At 42.2% G+C, this 14,980-nt stretch overlaps 1 protein-coding gene across 1 annotated transcript in view; it reads left to right on the forward strand.

Annotated features, from left to right (window-relative positions):
* The window catches only part of LOC141172092 (cell adhesion molecule CEACAM21-like), a 30,942-nt gene extending 23,076 nt beyond the window's left edge, over positions 1–7,866 (forward strand). The window contains exons 6-8 of the mRNA XM_073655937.1: positions 5,696–5,757; positions 7,366–7,398; positions 7,539–7,866. Of these exons, the coding sequence (XP_073512038.1) occupies positions 5,696–5,757; positions 7,366–7,398; positions 7,539–7,586 (143 nt within the window). The 3' untranslated portion in view covers positions 7,587–7,866. The remainder of the gene's footprint in view (positions 1–5,695; positions 5,758–7,365; positions 7,399–7,538) is intronic.
* Positions 7,867–14,980: the final 7,114 nt, after the last annotated feature.

Consider the following 14,980-nt stretch of genomic DNA (forward strand, 5'->3'; position numbering starts at 1 on the left):
AAGTTAGTATTTAAAGATGATCTTACACATAAGATATCTGTTGGCCAAATTCTCAGCCGAGCTGAGTTTGCTTGTATATGGGGATGTTTGAGAATTCTGCCAAAAGTTACCTTTGTAAACTCCTCATAAACATGTTCTGCATAAGAGGAAGACAGTCCGGTCCCACCAAAATTGCCATCTTTGGCCAACTTTACTCTTTGTGTATGGAGGACTTAATAGGAATCTATCAGCAGATTTTTTTGTCATGGAATCTGAAAGCAGTATAATGTATGGGCAGAGACCCTGATTCCAGCAATGTGTCACTTACTGGACTGCTGGGTATAGTTTTGCTAAAATCCCTGTTTTCTCTGCTGTAGCAGTACTACAGTACTATGAATGCTGAGCTCAATATAACTCCGCCCACACCACTGATTGGCAACTTTCTGTGTAGACTGTACTTTGTCAGCATATTGCCAGTCAGTGGTGGGGGTGTGGTTACAAAAATGAGCTGGACTTCTGTGCATGAGACACCTAGTCCGGCAGTGATAATCTCCTGTTCATAAAACACTAATTGTATTGAAACTAGAGCATGCACACCAGCAAATGACATGTCCCTGGAATCAGAGTAACATAGTAACATCATTTTTAATGTTGAAGGAAAACTAAGTCCATCTAGTTCAACCCATAGCCTAAAATGTTGATCCAGAGGAAGGCAAAAAAAAACCCATGTGGCAAACACTAAGCTCCACATTGGGGAAAAAAATTCCTTCCTGACTCCACATACGACTATCAGACTAGTTCCCTGGATCAACGCCCTATCAAGGAATCTAGTGTATATAACCTGTAATATTATACTTATCAAGAAAGGCATCCAGGTCCTTCTTAAATTTTAGTAGTGAATCACTCATTACAACATCATGCGGCAGAGAGCTCCATAGTCTCACTGCTCTTACAGTAAAGAATCCGCGTCTGTGATTATGTTTAAACCTTCTTTCCTCCAGACGTAGAAGATGCCCCCTTGTCCCCGTCTCAGGCCTCAGAGTAAAAAGATCAGTAGAAAGGTCTTTGTACTGTCCCCTCATATACTTGTACATAGTAATAAGATCACCCCTAAGCCTTCGTTTTTCCACAGTAAATAACCCCAAGTGTAATAACCTGTCTTGGTATTGCAGACCCCCCAGTCCTCTAATAACCTTGGTCGCTCTTCTCTGCACCCTCTCTAGTTCAGCTATGTCTTTCTTATACACCGGAGACCAAAACTGTACACAGTATTCTAAGTGTGGTCGCACTAGTGACTTGTATAGAGGTAAAATTATGTTCTCCTCATGAGCATCTATGCCTCTTTTAATGCATCCCATTATTTTATTTGCCTTTGCAGCAGCTGCCTGACACTGGCCACTAAACGTGAGCTTGTCGTCCACCAATACAACCACGTCTTTTTCAGTTACAGTTTTGCCCAGTGTTTTACAATTAAGCATATAATTATACATTTTATTTCCTCTGCCCAAGTGCATTACCTTACATTTATCCCCATTAAAGCTCATTTGCCATTTATCAGCCCAAGCTTCTAGTTTACATAGATCCTCCTGTAATATAAAATTGTCCTCCTCTGTATTGATTACCCTGCAGAGTTTAGTGTCATCTGCAAATATTTAAATACTACTCTGTATGCCCCATACAAGGTCATTAATAAATATGTTAAATAGAAGCTGGCCCAATACTGACCCCTGTGGTTCCCCATTGTTAACTGTAACCCAGTCTGAGTGTGTCCCATTAATAACCACCCTTTGTTTCCTATCACAGAGCCAGTTCTTAACCCACATACATATATTTTCCCCTATCCCCATTGTTCTCATTTTATGTATCAACCTTTTGTGTGGAACCGTGTCAAAAGCTTTTGAAAAGTCCATATACACAACATCCACTGCATTTCCTTGATCCAGTCCGGAACTTGCCTCCTCATAAAAGCTGACCAGATTAGTCTGACAGGAACGGTCCCTCGTAAACCCATGTTGATATTGGGTCATGAGTAGTGTTGAGCATTCCAATACTGAAATATCGGGTATTGACCGATATTCGCGGTATCGGAGTTCCGATACTGAGTTCCGATACTTTTAGAATATCGAATACCGGAATCGAAAGTTCCCATAATGCCTGCGCTCTGCAGTGTCTCTGAAGGATGACAAGCTGGATGACAGAAAGAATAGAGCATCACACATAGATTAGATAGATAAAAACATGTCAGTCACATATAAAAGAAGTACAGTGACAGTGTTGCTTACTGTACTTGTCATTTAGTGTTAAAGGATTTATTTAAAAAAATAACGGTGTTTTCATGCACCGTCTCTTTAAAAAAGCCGGCCGGCAATTCAGCATCGGTACCCGACAATTTATAACAGAAAGAATAGAGCATCACACATAGATTAGATAGATAGAAACATGTCAGTCACATATATAATAAGTACAGTGACAGTGTTGATTACTGTACTTGTCATTTAGTGTTAAAATAAAGGATTTATTAAAAAAAAAATTGGCGTGGGGTTCCCCGTAATTTTAGGCTCTAGCGGATGTTAAGCAGACGGCTGGGGCAGATGTTTGAAGCCTGGGAACGGGGTAATACCCACGGAGCTTCCTAGGCTACTAATATCAGCCCCCAGCTGAATACCTAGCCTTTACTAGCTATTAAAATGGGGGACCCCCCAAAAAAATGACGTGGGGTCCCCCCCTATTTTAATAGCTAGCAAAGGCTAGGCAGATAGCTGGGGGCTGATATTAATAGCCCAGGAAGGGTGCCATGAATATTGGCCCCCTCCCAGGCTGGAAACACCAGCCGTCAGCCACCCCAGAAATGGCGCATCCATAGGATGTGCCAATTCTGGCATTTAGCCTCGCTCTTCCCACTGCCCTGTTGCGGTGGCAGTGGGGTAATAGGGCTGGGGTTGATGTCAGCTTATAATGCCAGCTGACATCAAGCCCAGGTTAGTAATAGAGAGGCGTCTATAAGACACCCCCATTACTAACCCCATAGTCAAAGTTAAAAAAACACAAACACCCAGAGTAAAGTCCTTTAATTGAAATAAACGCACAATTTTTTTATGTTCAAAATTAAACCATACTTACCATCATGCCCATTCCAGCTGAAGCCAATGTCTTCTGCAATGAAAGTAAAATAATAACGAAACATCATCCTTGCCTTTCCATGGTTCCCACGACAGCTTCAGTTCTGCTAGATTCACATGACAGGCTGGATCGCAGCCGAAAGCTGCCATCCAGCTTGCCATGCAGCACACACTGAGAAGCGCAGGCATGCTTGCGCACCTCAGTGTCTCGCTGTGACGGCATCCAGATGAGCCGAGTTCATGTCCAATGAACTCAGCTCACCTCATGTACGTCACTGACAGCGTGGGAAAATTCTCCTGCACTCAGCACTTCAGCGTGAGAATTCTCCCACGCTGTCAGTGACGTGCATGAGGTGAGCTGAGTTCATTGGACATGAGCTCACCTCATGCACATCACTGAAAGTGTGGGAAAATTCTCCTGCACTCAGTGCTTCAGCGTGAGAATTCTTCCACGCTGTCAGTGACGTGCATGAGGTGAGCTCATGTCCAATGAACTCAGCTCACCTCATGCACGTCACTGACAGCGTGGGAAAATTCTCACGCTGAAGCGCTGAGTGCAGGAGAATTTTCCCACGCTGTCAGTGACGTGCACGAGGTGAGCTGAGTTCATTGGACATGACCTCGGCTCATCTTTATGCCGTCACAGCCAGCCACTGAGGAGAGCAAGCATGCCTGCGCTTCTCAGTGTCTGCGGCATGGCAAGCTGGATGGCAGCTTTCTGCTGCAATCCAGCCTGTCCTGTGAATGTAGCAGAGCTGGAGCCGTCGTGGGAACCATGCAAAGGTAAGGATGATGTTGCTTTATTATTTTACTTTTATTGCAGGAGATCGTTGGCTTCAGCTGGAATGGGCGTGATGGTAAGTATGGTTTCATTTAGAACAATAAAGAATTGTGTCTTTATTTCAATTAAAGGACTTTATTCTGGGTGTTTGTGTTTTTTTTTTTAACTTTGACTATGGGGTTAGTAATGGGGGTGTCTTATAGACGCCTCTCCATTACTAACCTGGGCTTGATGTCAGCTGGCATTATAAGCTGACATCAACCCCAGCCCTATTACCCCACTGCCACCGCTACAGGGCAGTGGGAAGAGCGAGGCTAAGTGCCAGAATTGGCACATCCTATGGATGCGCCATTTCTGGGGCGGCTGACGGCTGGTGTTTCTAGCCTGGGAGGGGGCCACTATTCATGGCACCCTTCCTGGGCTATTAATATCAGCCCCCAGCTGTCTGCCTAGCATTTGCTAGCTATTAAAATAGGGGGGACCCCACGTCATTTTTTTGGGGGGGGGTCCCCCACTTTAATAGCTAGTAAAGGCTAGGTATTCAGCTGGGGGCTGATATTAGTAGCCTGGGAAGCTCCGTGGGTATTACCCCCTTCCCAGGCTTCAAACATCTGCCCCTGCCATCTGCTTAACCTCCGCTAGAGCCTAAAATTACGGGGAACCCCACACCAATTTTTTTTTTCATAAATCCTTTATTTTAACACTAAATGACAAGTACTGTAATCAACACTATCACTGTACTTCTTATATATGTGACTGACATGTTTCTATCTATCTAATCTATGTGTGATTCTCTATTCTTTCTATTCTAAATTGTCGGGTACCGCTGATGAATTGCCGACCGGCTTTTTTAAAGAGACGGTGCATGAAAACACTGTTATTTTTTTAAATAAATCCTTTACACTAAATCACAAGTACAGTAACCAACACTGTCACTGTACTTCATATATATGTGACTGACATGTTTCTATCTATCTAATCTATGTGTGATGTTCTATTCTTTCTATTCTAAATTGTCGGGTACCGGTGTATGCCGCTGCTGAATTGCCGGCTTTTCATGTAATACATTCTACATTATTCTTAGCTGTTTTCCTTCATGTAGAATTAACCTACAAGGAAAGAAAGGGTTTATTTTTATTCCGATATTTGTGTCCCATTGACTTGCATTGGTTTCCGGTATTGGAATCGGCGATATCCGATACTTTTTGGGTATCGGTCCGATCCAATCCGATCCAATATTTCCCGATATCGAAAGGTATTGCTCAACACTAGTCATGAGGTTATTCTTCTTCATATACTCTAGTATAGCATCTCTTAGGAAACCCTCCAGGATTTTACCCACAGTAGAGGTTAAGCTTACTGGCCTATAATTTCCAAGTTCAGTTTTTGTCCCCTTTTTGCATATTGGCACCACATTTGCTATATGCCAGTCCTGTGGTACAGACCCTGTTATTATGGAATCTTTAAAGATTATTAAAGTCTTTGCCTGTACATGATACTGCTTTCAGATTAATCAGCAAAAACCTGCTGACAGATTCCCTTTAAGGTATCAACTTCTCATATGGGCCTCTCTTGATTATATTTGTATAGGCTTGGCGTGAAAAATTGCCTTTTTAATATCAGCTCTATATGGTGAGGACTTATTAATAGCTATGACTGTCTATTGGGAAATATATGTTCTTTACATAGACATTAGTCTTGATCCACAACATTATTTTTTTCATTTCTCAGATCCCTAGTGAAATATTCATAATTGGTAACATCCAATTAATTTACAAATTTATAATTATCACTTGTTTATTTTCAAATGAATTAGGACCACCAATAGATGGACCAGGACAATATGCCATATACAACAACATACTGGGCCCAACAACAGTGAGTGATGCAGGACCTGTTTGTTTAGACTGTATGACCTCTCAGTGTTTTGTTTGGGACAATTCTTTTTCTGTATCCTCCATGCTGTGATGACGAAGATAACAGTTGTGTAAGTCCCTAGTGAAACAGATCATTATCCCACAATGTGTGATTGCTGATTGATTCTACTGAAAGCTGAAATCTGCAACATTCACAGCACATAAAAATTCATCAGCAAGAACCTAAATACATAGAATTACAAATGGCTGTTATCCAGAAGTGGATCAATCTTGTTGACCTTTACCAACTAAAACGATAACATTTTTTTTACTCTTTTTGGTAGGTGTAAAAATTACTAATTATTCCAGAATAGTAGGCAAATAATGAAAATTTTTACCAGGATTAAAAAGAAAAAAAAAGTTTTTTTGTTCTTTCACTTTTAGCCATGGGATGTGTCCGGAATTGCGCTCATTCTCATTTAAAGAGAACCTGTCACATTGTACATGCAGTCTGAACTTTCAACATCATTGTATTCAGCAAGAGGAGCTGGGCAGATAGATATATAGTTTAGCGCAGAAATATTAATTAAAACTAGTATTTTTTTTCATTTAAATCCCTGTTCATTTTTGGCTCAGAGGTCCAGTGAGTTGTCCTGATCAGTGACTGACAGCTATTGTCGTATACTTGCTCATATAGGAAAGGCTGACAGTCGCTGATAAGACCATTCACTGGACCTCCAAGCTAAGAATGATTGGAAATTTAAACGATACATTTTGGAATAAGCTGTGTGTACACGAGAAAAAAATATATATTTGATCATTATGTGACTTGTATCCAGCATTTTTCACCTGTTTTCCACTCTGCAGTGTCTCTAATTTTCAGTTGTCTCTGAGTTAGTGGGTTGAGATTAGCTGCTATGTTGTCTCCAATACACAGCACACACAGACATAAAGAATTCATATCTTTAGTTAACACTCAGAAGAAGCAACATCATGGAGGTCATTATACAGCAGTACTGACGAGTGTATATGTTAATCCAGCTCTGGGGTGAGATAAAAGACTTGTTAGAAAGCTCAGCACAATCTTTCTGTGTCTTCCTCTGCTTCTCAATCTGTATCCTCCTTCCCCTTCTCTACAGAAGAGGTGTAAACTGACGCCTCACTGTGTTGGCAGTCTGTTTTGTCTAAAGCAACACTGACTTGAGTTTTTTTTCTGAATTGGATGGAGACTCCAGGAGGCAGAAGAAGGGCAAGAAATGTCTCACAAGTGGAGAATGAAGCAGAATTCTCTAAAAATATATATTAAAAAGTTTCTTATATCCACCTGTACTCTTCATTTGAGATAAATTTGTATAAACTACAGTTCCCATTTAAATTAATAAATTACAATTTATACTGAATGTTTTCTCACAAAACTTTATATCAATTTGTTTAGCTCTTCCTGGTCTATAACAAGATTCTAGAATATTTGACAGTATTTTCATGATAAAAAATTTCCTTTTAGTGAATGGAGATGAGCTGCATTACCTTATGTATACCAAGGACACTGAACAATAAATTAAATGAACTACTGCATGTAATACTGTAGAAATATTTTTATTGAACCATTTTTAATTCTTTTATTTTTCAGGAGCTGGAGCCAAAAGATGAACCTTTGTATATGGTAAGCTCAATAATTTATTCATGTAAAGAGCTTGTCTCAACCGGAAAATACGTTTTTGACATTGAATCAGCCCATTTTAAGAATTTTATTTTTAACAACATTGAAAATGCAAAAATAATATATGTTTTAATCTCCTACAGTGTCTCGAATTTGCTTCAGAAGGGACATACATTGAATTGCAGAAATGAGTCTGTGGCACCAATGAGATGCAATCTTCTATCTAGTAACCTTCAGGTCTCATGTAATGTTCATAGGAAACATCAGCTTGACAAACTGCAGCCATTCCCCTGAAAACACATTGGCGAAACACAAGCTCTCTACTATAATAATGTCCATTGAAGTCATATCCTTGCAATATGCCTTAACTATATGATGCAAGAAAACTCTTTCAAAGTATCAAAATATTTTTGTTTTGTTTTGTTTTTTGCAAATAATTTTTGGATAATAAAGCAAATCTATTTTTCACTATGTCTGGGTTATTTTCTTCCTGAATTATATTACAAAATGACTGTTCCGAATTATTTATTAGAGGTCCCTCACTAAGACTTTCACTATCGATAACTGGTCAAGTCTAAAGATTCAAACCCATAGACTTGTTCGAAGAAAAACAAAACGTTTTTTCCAAATTCATTCACACCTACGTGGAAGAATCTGAGAATATATTAACTGTTCTTGAGTCTAAGGATAAGAACACACAGTGCAGATTAGATGCAGTTTTGGTTAGTTCAAAAGTCTAAAACAGTAATTTTATAACAGATTCATTGAATTGGAGCCAAGTTGCCATTTTTGCCAATGGCCACTAGACAGTATGATGGAGTGGTGGGGCTCTGTACTCTGTTCACACTTGGACACTGCCAGAGCAAATAACAGCTAACAGATGGGGGTGCCAGGTGTCGGACCCCCACTAATGTTATATTGGTCACATCCTAGAAATAGGCAAGTAGTGGAAAATCCCTGTAACTTTATTGTTTGTCTTATTTTAATAAAATTCCATATTTGGTAAAATAGTCATTGTACCGACCTCACAAAACGAGAAGTGTAGTATTATATTTAATACTGGCGGGATTCACTGGATAACATGATGATCCTTTAGGGTTTAGTCTCATGTGTCATTTTGGCATGTTATCTCACAGTTTTTGAGGAAATAGTTTTTTTTATAATATTATAATAAAATAATATTTTTCTGATGTTTTGACAATTATACATAAAATATAAAAAAGATAAAAAAACAGCAAAAAGAAACTTTACAACAAGCATCCACTGGATTCTGAATGCCCCAAAAGCAAAGCCTGTCTTCGTCTATATTTGTACCAGATTCTACCATTCCTGGCAGAACACAGTGGACAGCCCAGAAGAACCCGAGAACGTGACGCTCCTTCCTTCTTTTGTACTTTTTTGATAGGCGTTAAAACAAAGCCTGAATCTTGGCATACTCCCTAAGAGAGAACGTTTAGGATACAAGCTCTTAATTTCGGGGTTCGTAAGTATAGCACGATCAAACATGGAAAGCTATTGAATAAAGATAAAATAATGTTCTATAACAAGAAGGTCAACATGATACCACTCTTTTATTAACATTCCCTCCAAAATCATTTATGCCTTTGGAACTCTTTGCCACTCCATGATGAGAAAGAATGAAGAATATAATATTACAAATTATGGGTATAATGTTTCTGGAGATGAGGAATTTATTTTAAATCCCGTATTTGGATTTTGGGAAGTAACGTTTCCCCTAATACAAGAGTTTTTACTTTTTTGGGGATCAACACAGGAAAACTAAAGGTTTATAGGGATGTTCCGGAATGAGAAGCAAAGTCTGACGTCTCTCTGCGTGACAGTGTACCAACTAGACTCTTATCCACTTTTCTCAGTATAATATTGAGAAAAACCAGATGAGAATCTAGTTGCCATATGACCGTAGGTATGTGACGCGCCCCCTTGGGCCGTGGGATACCCGGTGCCGGGCCGGTAAATGCTGGGGGATGTCACAGTGGCGGTGACCAGGTCCCTGAACCAGGGCAGTCAATAAAAGGGGTTATGGATAGGGGATTTATAGTGTTTTTATAGAGTTTGTGATGCCACTGTGGAATGCGGCTAAAGGGAGCCGCCGCTGCGGAGCAGTCCTCTGAAGCTGAAGTTACTGCAGCAGGGATGGTGTGGCTCTCCACAGGAAGAGCTAGCTCCAGGGCAGTGCAGTGTAGAAGATGTTGCAGGTTGTGCTGGGCGTTGTAGTGCAGGGGTTGATGGCACAGCAAGAAACACAGAGACAAGGAAGTGCAGTCCCAGGGCCTTTACTGGTGCTGATTAGACAGGCCTGGACTAGGATACTGGTTAGAAGTGGAAGCCCGAGCAGCCTGGAAGCAAGTAATGAATCCTCCTTGTCAGGTGAAGTTGGAGGCCTTCCCTTTCTGCTAAACTCTTTGGCCCTGCAGCTTGTAGCTGTGCGGTGGCCCTCATCCCTGAGTGCAACGTTTCTGTGCTCACCTGTATGGCAGGCAACTCGGGCCTTGCTGGTGCGTCGCTCACAAGTGGCGGTGCTGGACCCTGCGGTGCGGCTGAGCCTCCCCGGGCGTCTGATGGGGCCAGGAGACCTGCCTTCAGTGCCCCACAGCCTCGGACACCGGTGTCCGGTTCTTCCGTGCGGTACATCTGGGGTGAGCTGCCGCGCAGCTCCAGTCCCCAGCTCCTCTCTCCTCGATGTCCTCACTTCAACTCCTCACACTAAGACTAACTAACCCTGCTCCCAGATCCCAGTAGCCAAGGGGTGTGGCTCCCCTTGCTGGTCTGGAGCCAGGAAAGTGTTGCATGTTTAGTATACCTGACTAGGGGACCCCTGCTTGCTTCCAGGCATGGCATTACCTCTTTTGAGGGAGGCAATGCCACTGTGGCAACCGGACCCCTGGGGTGCCACATATGCAAATTACATATGTGTGGTCAAGTGACCACCCACTAATTCAGAGAAAAATAGAGGAATTGTGACACTATGCACATTGGCACAATTCGTCAGTCTGCAGTAACGTAAAGCGACTGAACACTTTTCTTCTCAACCTAGAAACACCTGACTGTGGCCTAGGGATACTGTGAGCAACAGTTCAGACTCGCTATGAGATCTGTGATGTGCTGGACTGTCGCTTTTGTGAGTGACAGTCCAGTTATCCAATCTGATGCTGGGGTGTGCTGCGCTGTCAGCACTTTGATTGACAGCCCTGCTGTTCAATCTGGTTTAGCTTGCGGGCGTTTCCTCAGGTGCCTCTTGTCCTCAAATGATTTGAAGGGTATTTAACCTGCTTGCTGTGTGCAGCAGATAGTTGTATACTTGCTTTAGGTAGCTGTGTTTGCTGGCTCTTTGTCAGACTCTGATCTTGCTGATGACCCTGGATTTTGTTGTGACTACTCTTTTGGATTTTCCCTTCTGCTTTTGATGCTCTCTGACTTCAGGTATCTGACCCAGGACTTGGCCTCTGACTATCCGTTTGTTGTATTCCCTGGTTTTGACCTATCCTCCTGGCATTTGACCCCAGGCTGTTACCTGACAATGCCTTTGTCTCACCCCTCTGTACTATGAGCCTCCTAGTATCTGACCTCGGACCTCCTGACTACCCTGTTTCACAGCTTGCCCATGAGTAGTGACTCAGCATCACATTCGTGATGTAATGGACTGTAACTACATATAACCCCAGCACCAACCCATTCTTGACCATCATTGACCAACAAATAAATAATAATCAGAAATAAATCATTGTATGAGCTTATTATGATGGCAACATTTGTAACCAAAGTACCCAATCTATTATGTCAAAAATAGAGAAACTCATTAGTCAAATATAAATATTAAAGTAGGTATAAAGATTAATTTCAATGATCCATATTAAAAGACTATGTATAAGGACACAAAGACACCCTAACATTACAAACAGCATATAATAGGTGTGTTAAAAAGAAGTACTGCCATTTCCAAAGGTACCACAAACCACCGGTGGGCTTATTGTAACGAGAAAAATAGGAAATTGTGTTCAAATATTAGAATATTAGGAGCAATATCACTAATTGTCAGAAGAAGTCTGTGATTGTGCAACAGATGATCCTCTTGGCGCCAAAGGGGTAACCCAAACTGTATCCTCACCACAGGACATCCAGTTGAAGGTCTTCAGACGCGTTTCCTCACATTTTGATTCATCAGGGGAGATAGGAAAAAGGGCACTGGATAGCCTGGTCCTCAGATCCCATAGTTTTAGCACCTCACAGTAATGAGGTGACTTAAAATCTGACTGCCTGGAAAGTTCTGCTGCCCCTTAAATGACGAAAATTGTGCAAAAATTGTCAATTTAGTTTTCTGGCATGGGATACAGCATTACCTCCATGTTCCAATGGAGCACAGGCGTCACTTCTGGCTAGAAGATGACGTCATGTTCAGAATTTGTAACCATTTCTCTGTTCTTCTGGACATCTTCTTACAACCAACAAACCGATAGGAAGAAAGGATCCTTCAACAACGCATATACTAAAAGTAAAAAACTTTATTAAACAACCTTTACATAGAATAAAACTAGGAAATAGTCATGGTACAAGGTCATAATGACTTGTATCATGACTATTTCCCAATTTTATTCTATGTAATGGTTGTTTAATAAAGTTTTCTACTTTTATTATAAACGCAGTTGTGGGGTCTTTTCTTCCTATCGGTTTGTTGGTTCTTATGGACGTTTTCATTACAAGGGGGCATTCTTTGGATCTTCTTATAACCAGTTAGAACTTTGATTATACAAAAAATACACAAGGGAGAACGTTCACATAAAACATTATATCTTTTAGATGCATAATGATGATTGCATGTTATGTGTAGGGTACTGTGAAGGCACATGGGTTCTATGGTCAGTGGTGGCATGTCAACGCTTCACGCTGTAGAGTGGTGCCACATGGCTGCAGGTCCGCATCACTGGTGAATCTGGAGTGTTACACAGTGTACAAACAGCTGTGTTATTGCAACAGAGTTTCGAGAAGTGGATTGTTGATCCAAAATGTGGGTCCAACCAGCGAAGAGTTTGAGTACTTCTGGAGATTCTGCTTATTGTGGATGAATGGCAGGACACCAGTGTACCTCTGACCGACTATTGGTCTGATAACCCAGACTAGACCCAAGAGACTGAACTTGAACCTTCACAATGTTCTGAGCTCACAAGGTGCTGTTTCCTTGTAAGTTTAACCTAAAGAACTGTGCCAGAGTGAAACCATCAAACTGGTGCATTCTTGGATGTAACCAGCAAGAGTTTCTGCCTTCATTGTGTAACAACGACAATATTTAAACGTTCAGAGAGTTCATTCTTTTGTAGAGAAGTAGGCAACATGCCATAAACCTGTTTCTTTAACCTGTTTACAGACTTTCTTCCAAAACTAACTCTACTTATGCCTGAGAGTCGTGTCTAGTGTGATAGCTCACCCTAAAAATGGAGATAAGTTCTGATGTCACAATCCATGTACAGGTGAACACCTCCATTTAAAGGGGGCAAAACTGACGCGCCCCCAGGGCCGTGGGGTACTCGGCAGCCGGGCCTATGGATGCCGGTATAGCGGGGATATCACGGTAGCTGGCCTGGTCCGTGACCCAGGGCGGTCAATAAAAAGGGGAATTATTTATAGGGAATTTGGAAAGTTTGTGACGCCACCTGTGGAATGCGGCAAAAGGGGGGCCGCTGCTGCGGAGCAGTCCTCTGAGGCAGATGGTAGGGCAGCTTGTGATGGAACGGCTCTCCACAGGTGGAGCGGGCCTCAGGGCAGCGTGGGATGTAATGGGTGGTGGTGCAGGGGAGAGAGACGGCAGGACGGTCCCGGAGGAAAGACGGACACTCACACGGGGGTAAGCTTCAGTACCTTTACTGGTGAAGATGCAGGCACGGTCCAGGGTACTCCGGACGAAGGGCGCACTTTTGGACTCTCCCCAGTGAGAGGGTATAGTGCTTCCTGATCCGTGGCTTTACTCGCTAAGCTTCTGGCCTGCCTGGAGCTAGGCCTAGCTTGGTTACTGTCTCTCTCTTGCACCTGCTGACCTGGTGGTAGGGCCTCCTCATGGAGATCACTCTCCCTGGTCGCTGGGGCCTCCGTGACTCCTAGCCCTGGTACTGTAGTCAGCGTTTGGTAAACCTGGGACCTGTAGCCCTCCAGGGGTTCCAGTGGTCCCTACTGGGTATAAAGGGACCCAGTAGGCGCGGACCCGGTGTCCGGTATATATCTCGGGGTGAGCCTGGTATGCTCCTCTGCCCCCTCGCTACTTCTTCCTTCTCCTCTCGCCTTTGGCCACACTCAGGGCCCTCACTAGGCCTTCACTCGTGCTGTAGGCCTTGGCTCGCCTAAGCACAGCAGCCTGCGTGCTGCTCTCTCACTAAGCACTAAACTGAAACTGAGCTGCCTGGCTCCACCCTCCCTATATAAGTCCCTAACGGGCTCCCTCTGGTGGTCTGAGGTGGTAGGGTGGAGGTGTGTGAATGTGTGAGGGCCTCTTGTGGAGAAGTCCATCCATGCACCCTTCTGGGTTCTGTAGCACCAATGCGCAGCAGGGCGCCACAAAACTGCATCACCAAATACAGCTTTTTAATATTTTATATAAGTAAAAAACAGTTTGTACAGTGTACAAAGGGCAACCCAAAAAGTGATAAAAAAATGAGAGCATTTTGAGAGGAACCAATGAACTGTGTAAAATAATTTTTTTTAGTGACAGTAAAAAACTAAACACCAAAAAACTGTGTCTCTGTCTCCTTACCTGTCATACTTATCAGATATTTGTGCTGTAGTCTACTTCTTTCTTCGATTTTTTGACCAAGAAGTAGTTGTCTCACCACTAATTTGCCAGCTCGGGATGCTTTCTTGTTCATGCGGTCACTCAAAACTTCTCCCCAGTCCTTCTCTCAGCCATCATCATTCTCTTTCTGCAAACATTAAGCAGAGATTGTGAAAATGGCAGAGAATTGAAACACAAAGAATATAAGAATGTTGTAAACTTTTCATTATGCAGCGATTAGGCTTCATTTACATAAAACTTGAAAACTTCTTTAAGAGATGAGCAAATCGATTCGAAGCCGAATAGAATTCTCCTTGAATCCTACAAAAATTTTGATTGCTTCTGAATCCAATTTTTTTGTGATTCACTTACTGAAAACTCAGCTAAATGCTGGCCAGCTATCATTTTTCTGATTTGTAGAGGTTAGAGAAAGGGGTGAAAACAGATACTTAATGCTTGCCAGTCTCTCCACTGCAACCCACTGTCCAACATCTTCATTTGGCGCCGTGCTTCCAGCCTTTCGATTTCATGACTTCTTGATGCAAAGCGAATTTCCTGGCCAAATTCTAACGAATTTGCAAATTTGAATATCGTCAGATTCGCTTCTTACTACTCATAGCTATTCTTTTATACTTTTCACTGAGGTTTTGGTCCGATAAGAGATGAAGGTTGATCAAGACTAGTTCTCTAATGGCCAGGTCTTGCCAAACCAAGAAGTCTCTTCCCGTTACTCATTTACCAATTGATAATATTCCTATTGCGTATCCTTTACTCCCTCGAGACACTTCCAGATTTTTTACTCATAATTCT

The sequence above is a fragment of the Phyllobates terribilis genome, unplaced genomic scaffold, assembly GCF_046119375.1.
Source record: "Phyllobates terribilis strain yellow unplaced genomic scaffold, ASM4611937v1 Scaffold_12__6_contigs__length_324123572, whole genome shotgun sequence".
NCBI lineage: Eukaryota > Metazoa > Chordata > Amphibia > Anura > Dendrobatidae > Phyllobates > Phyllobates terribilis.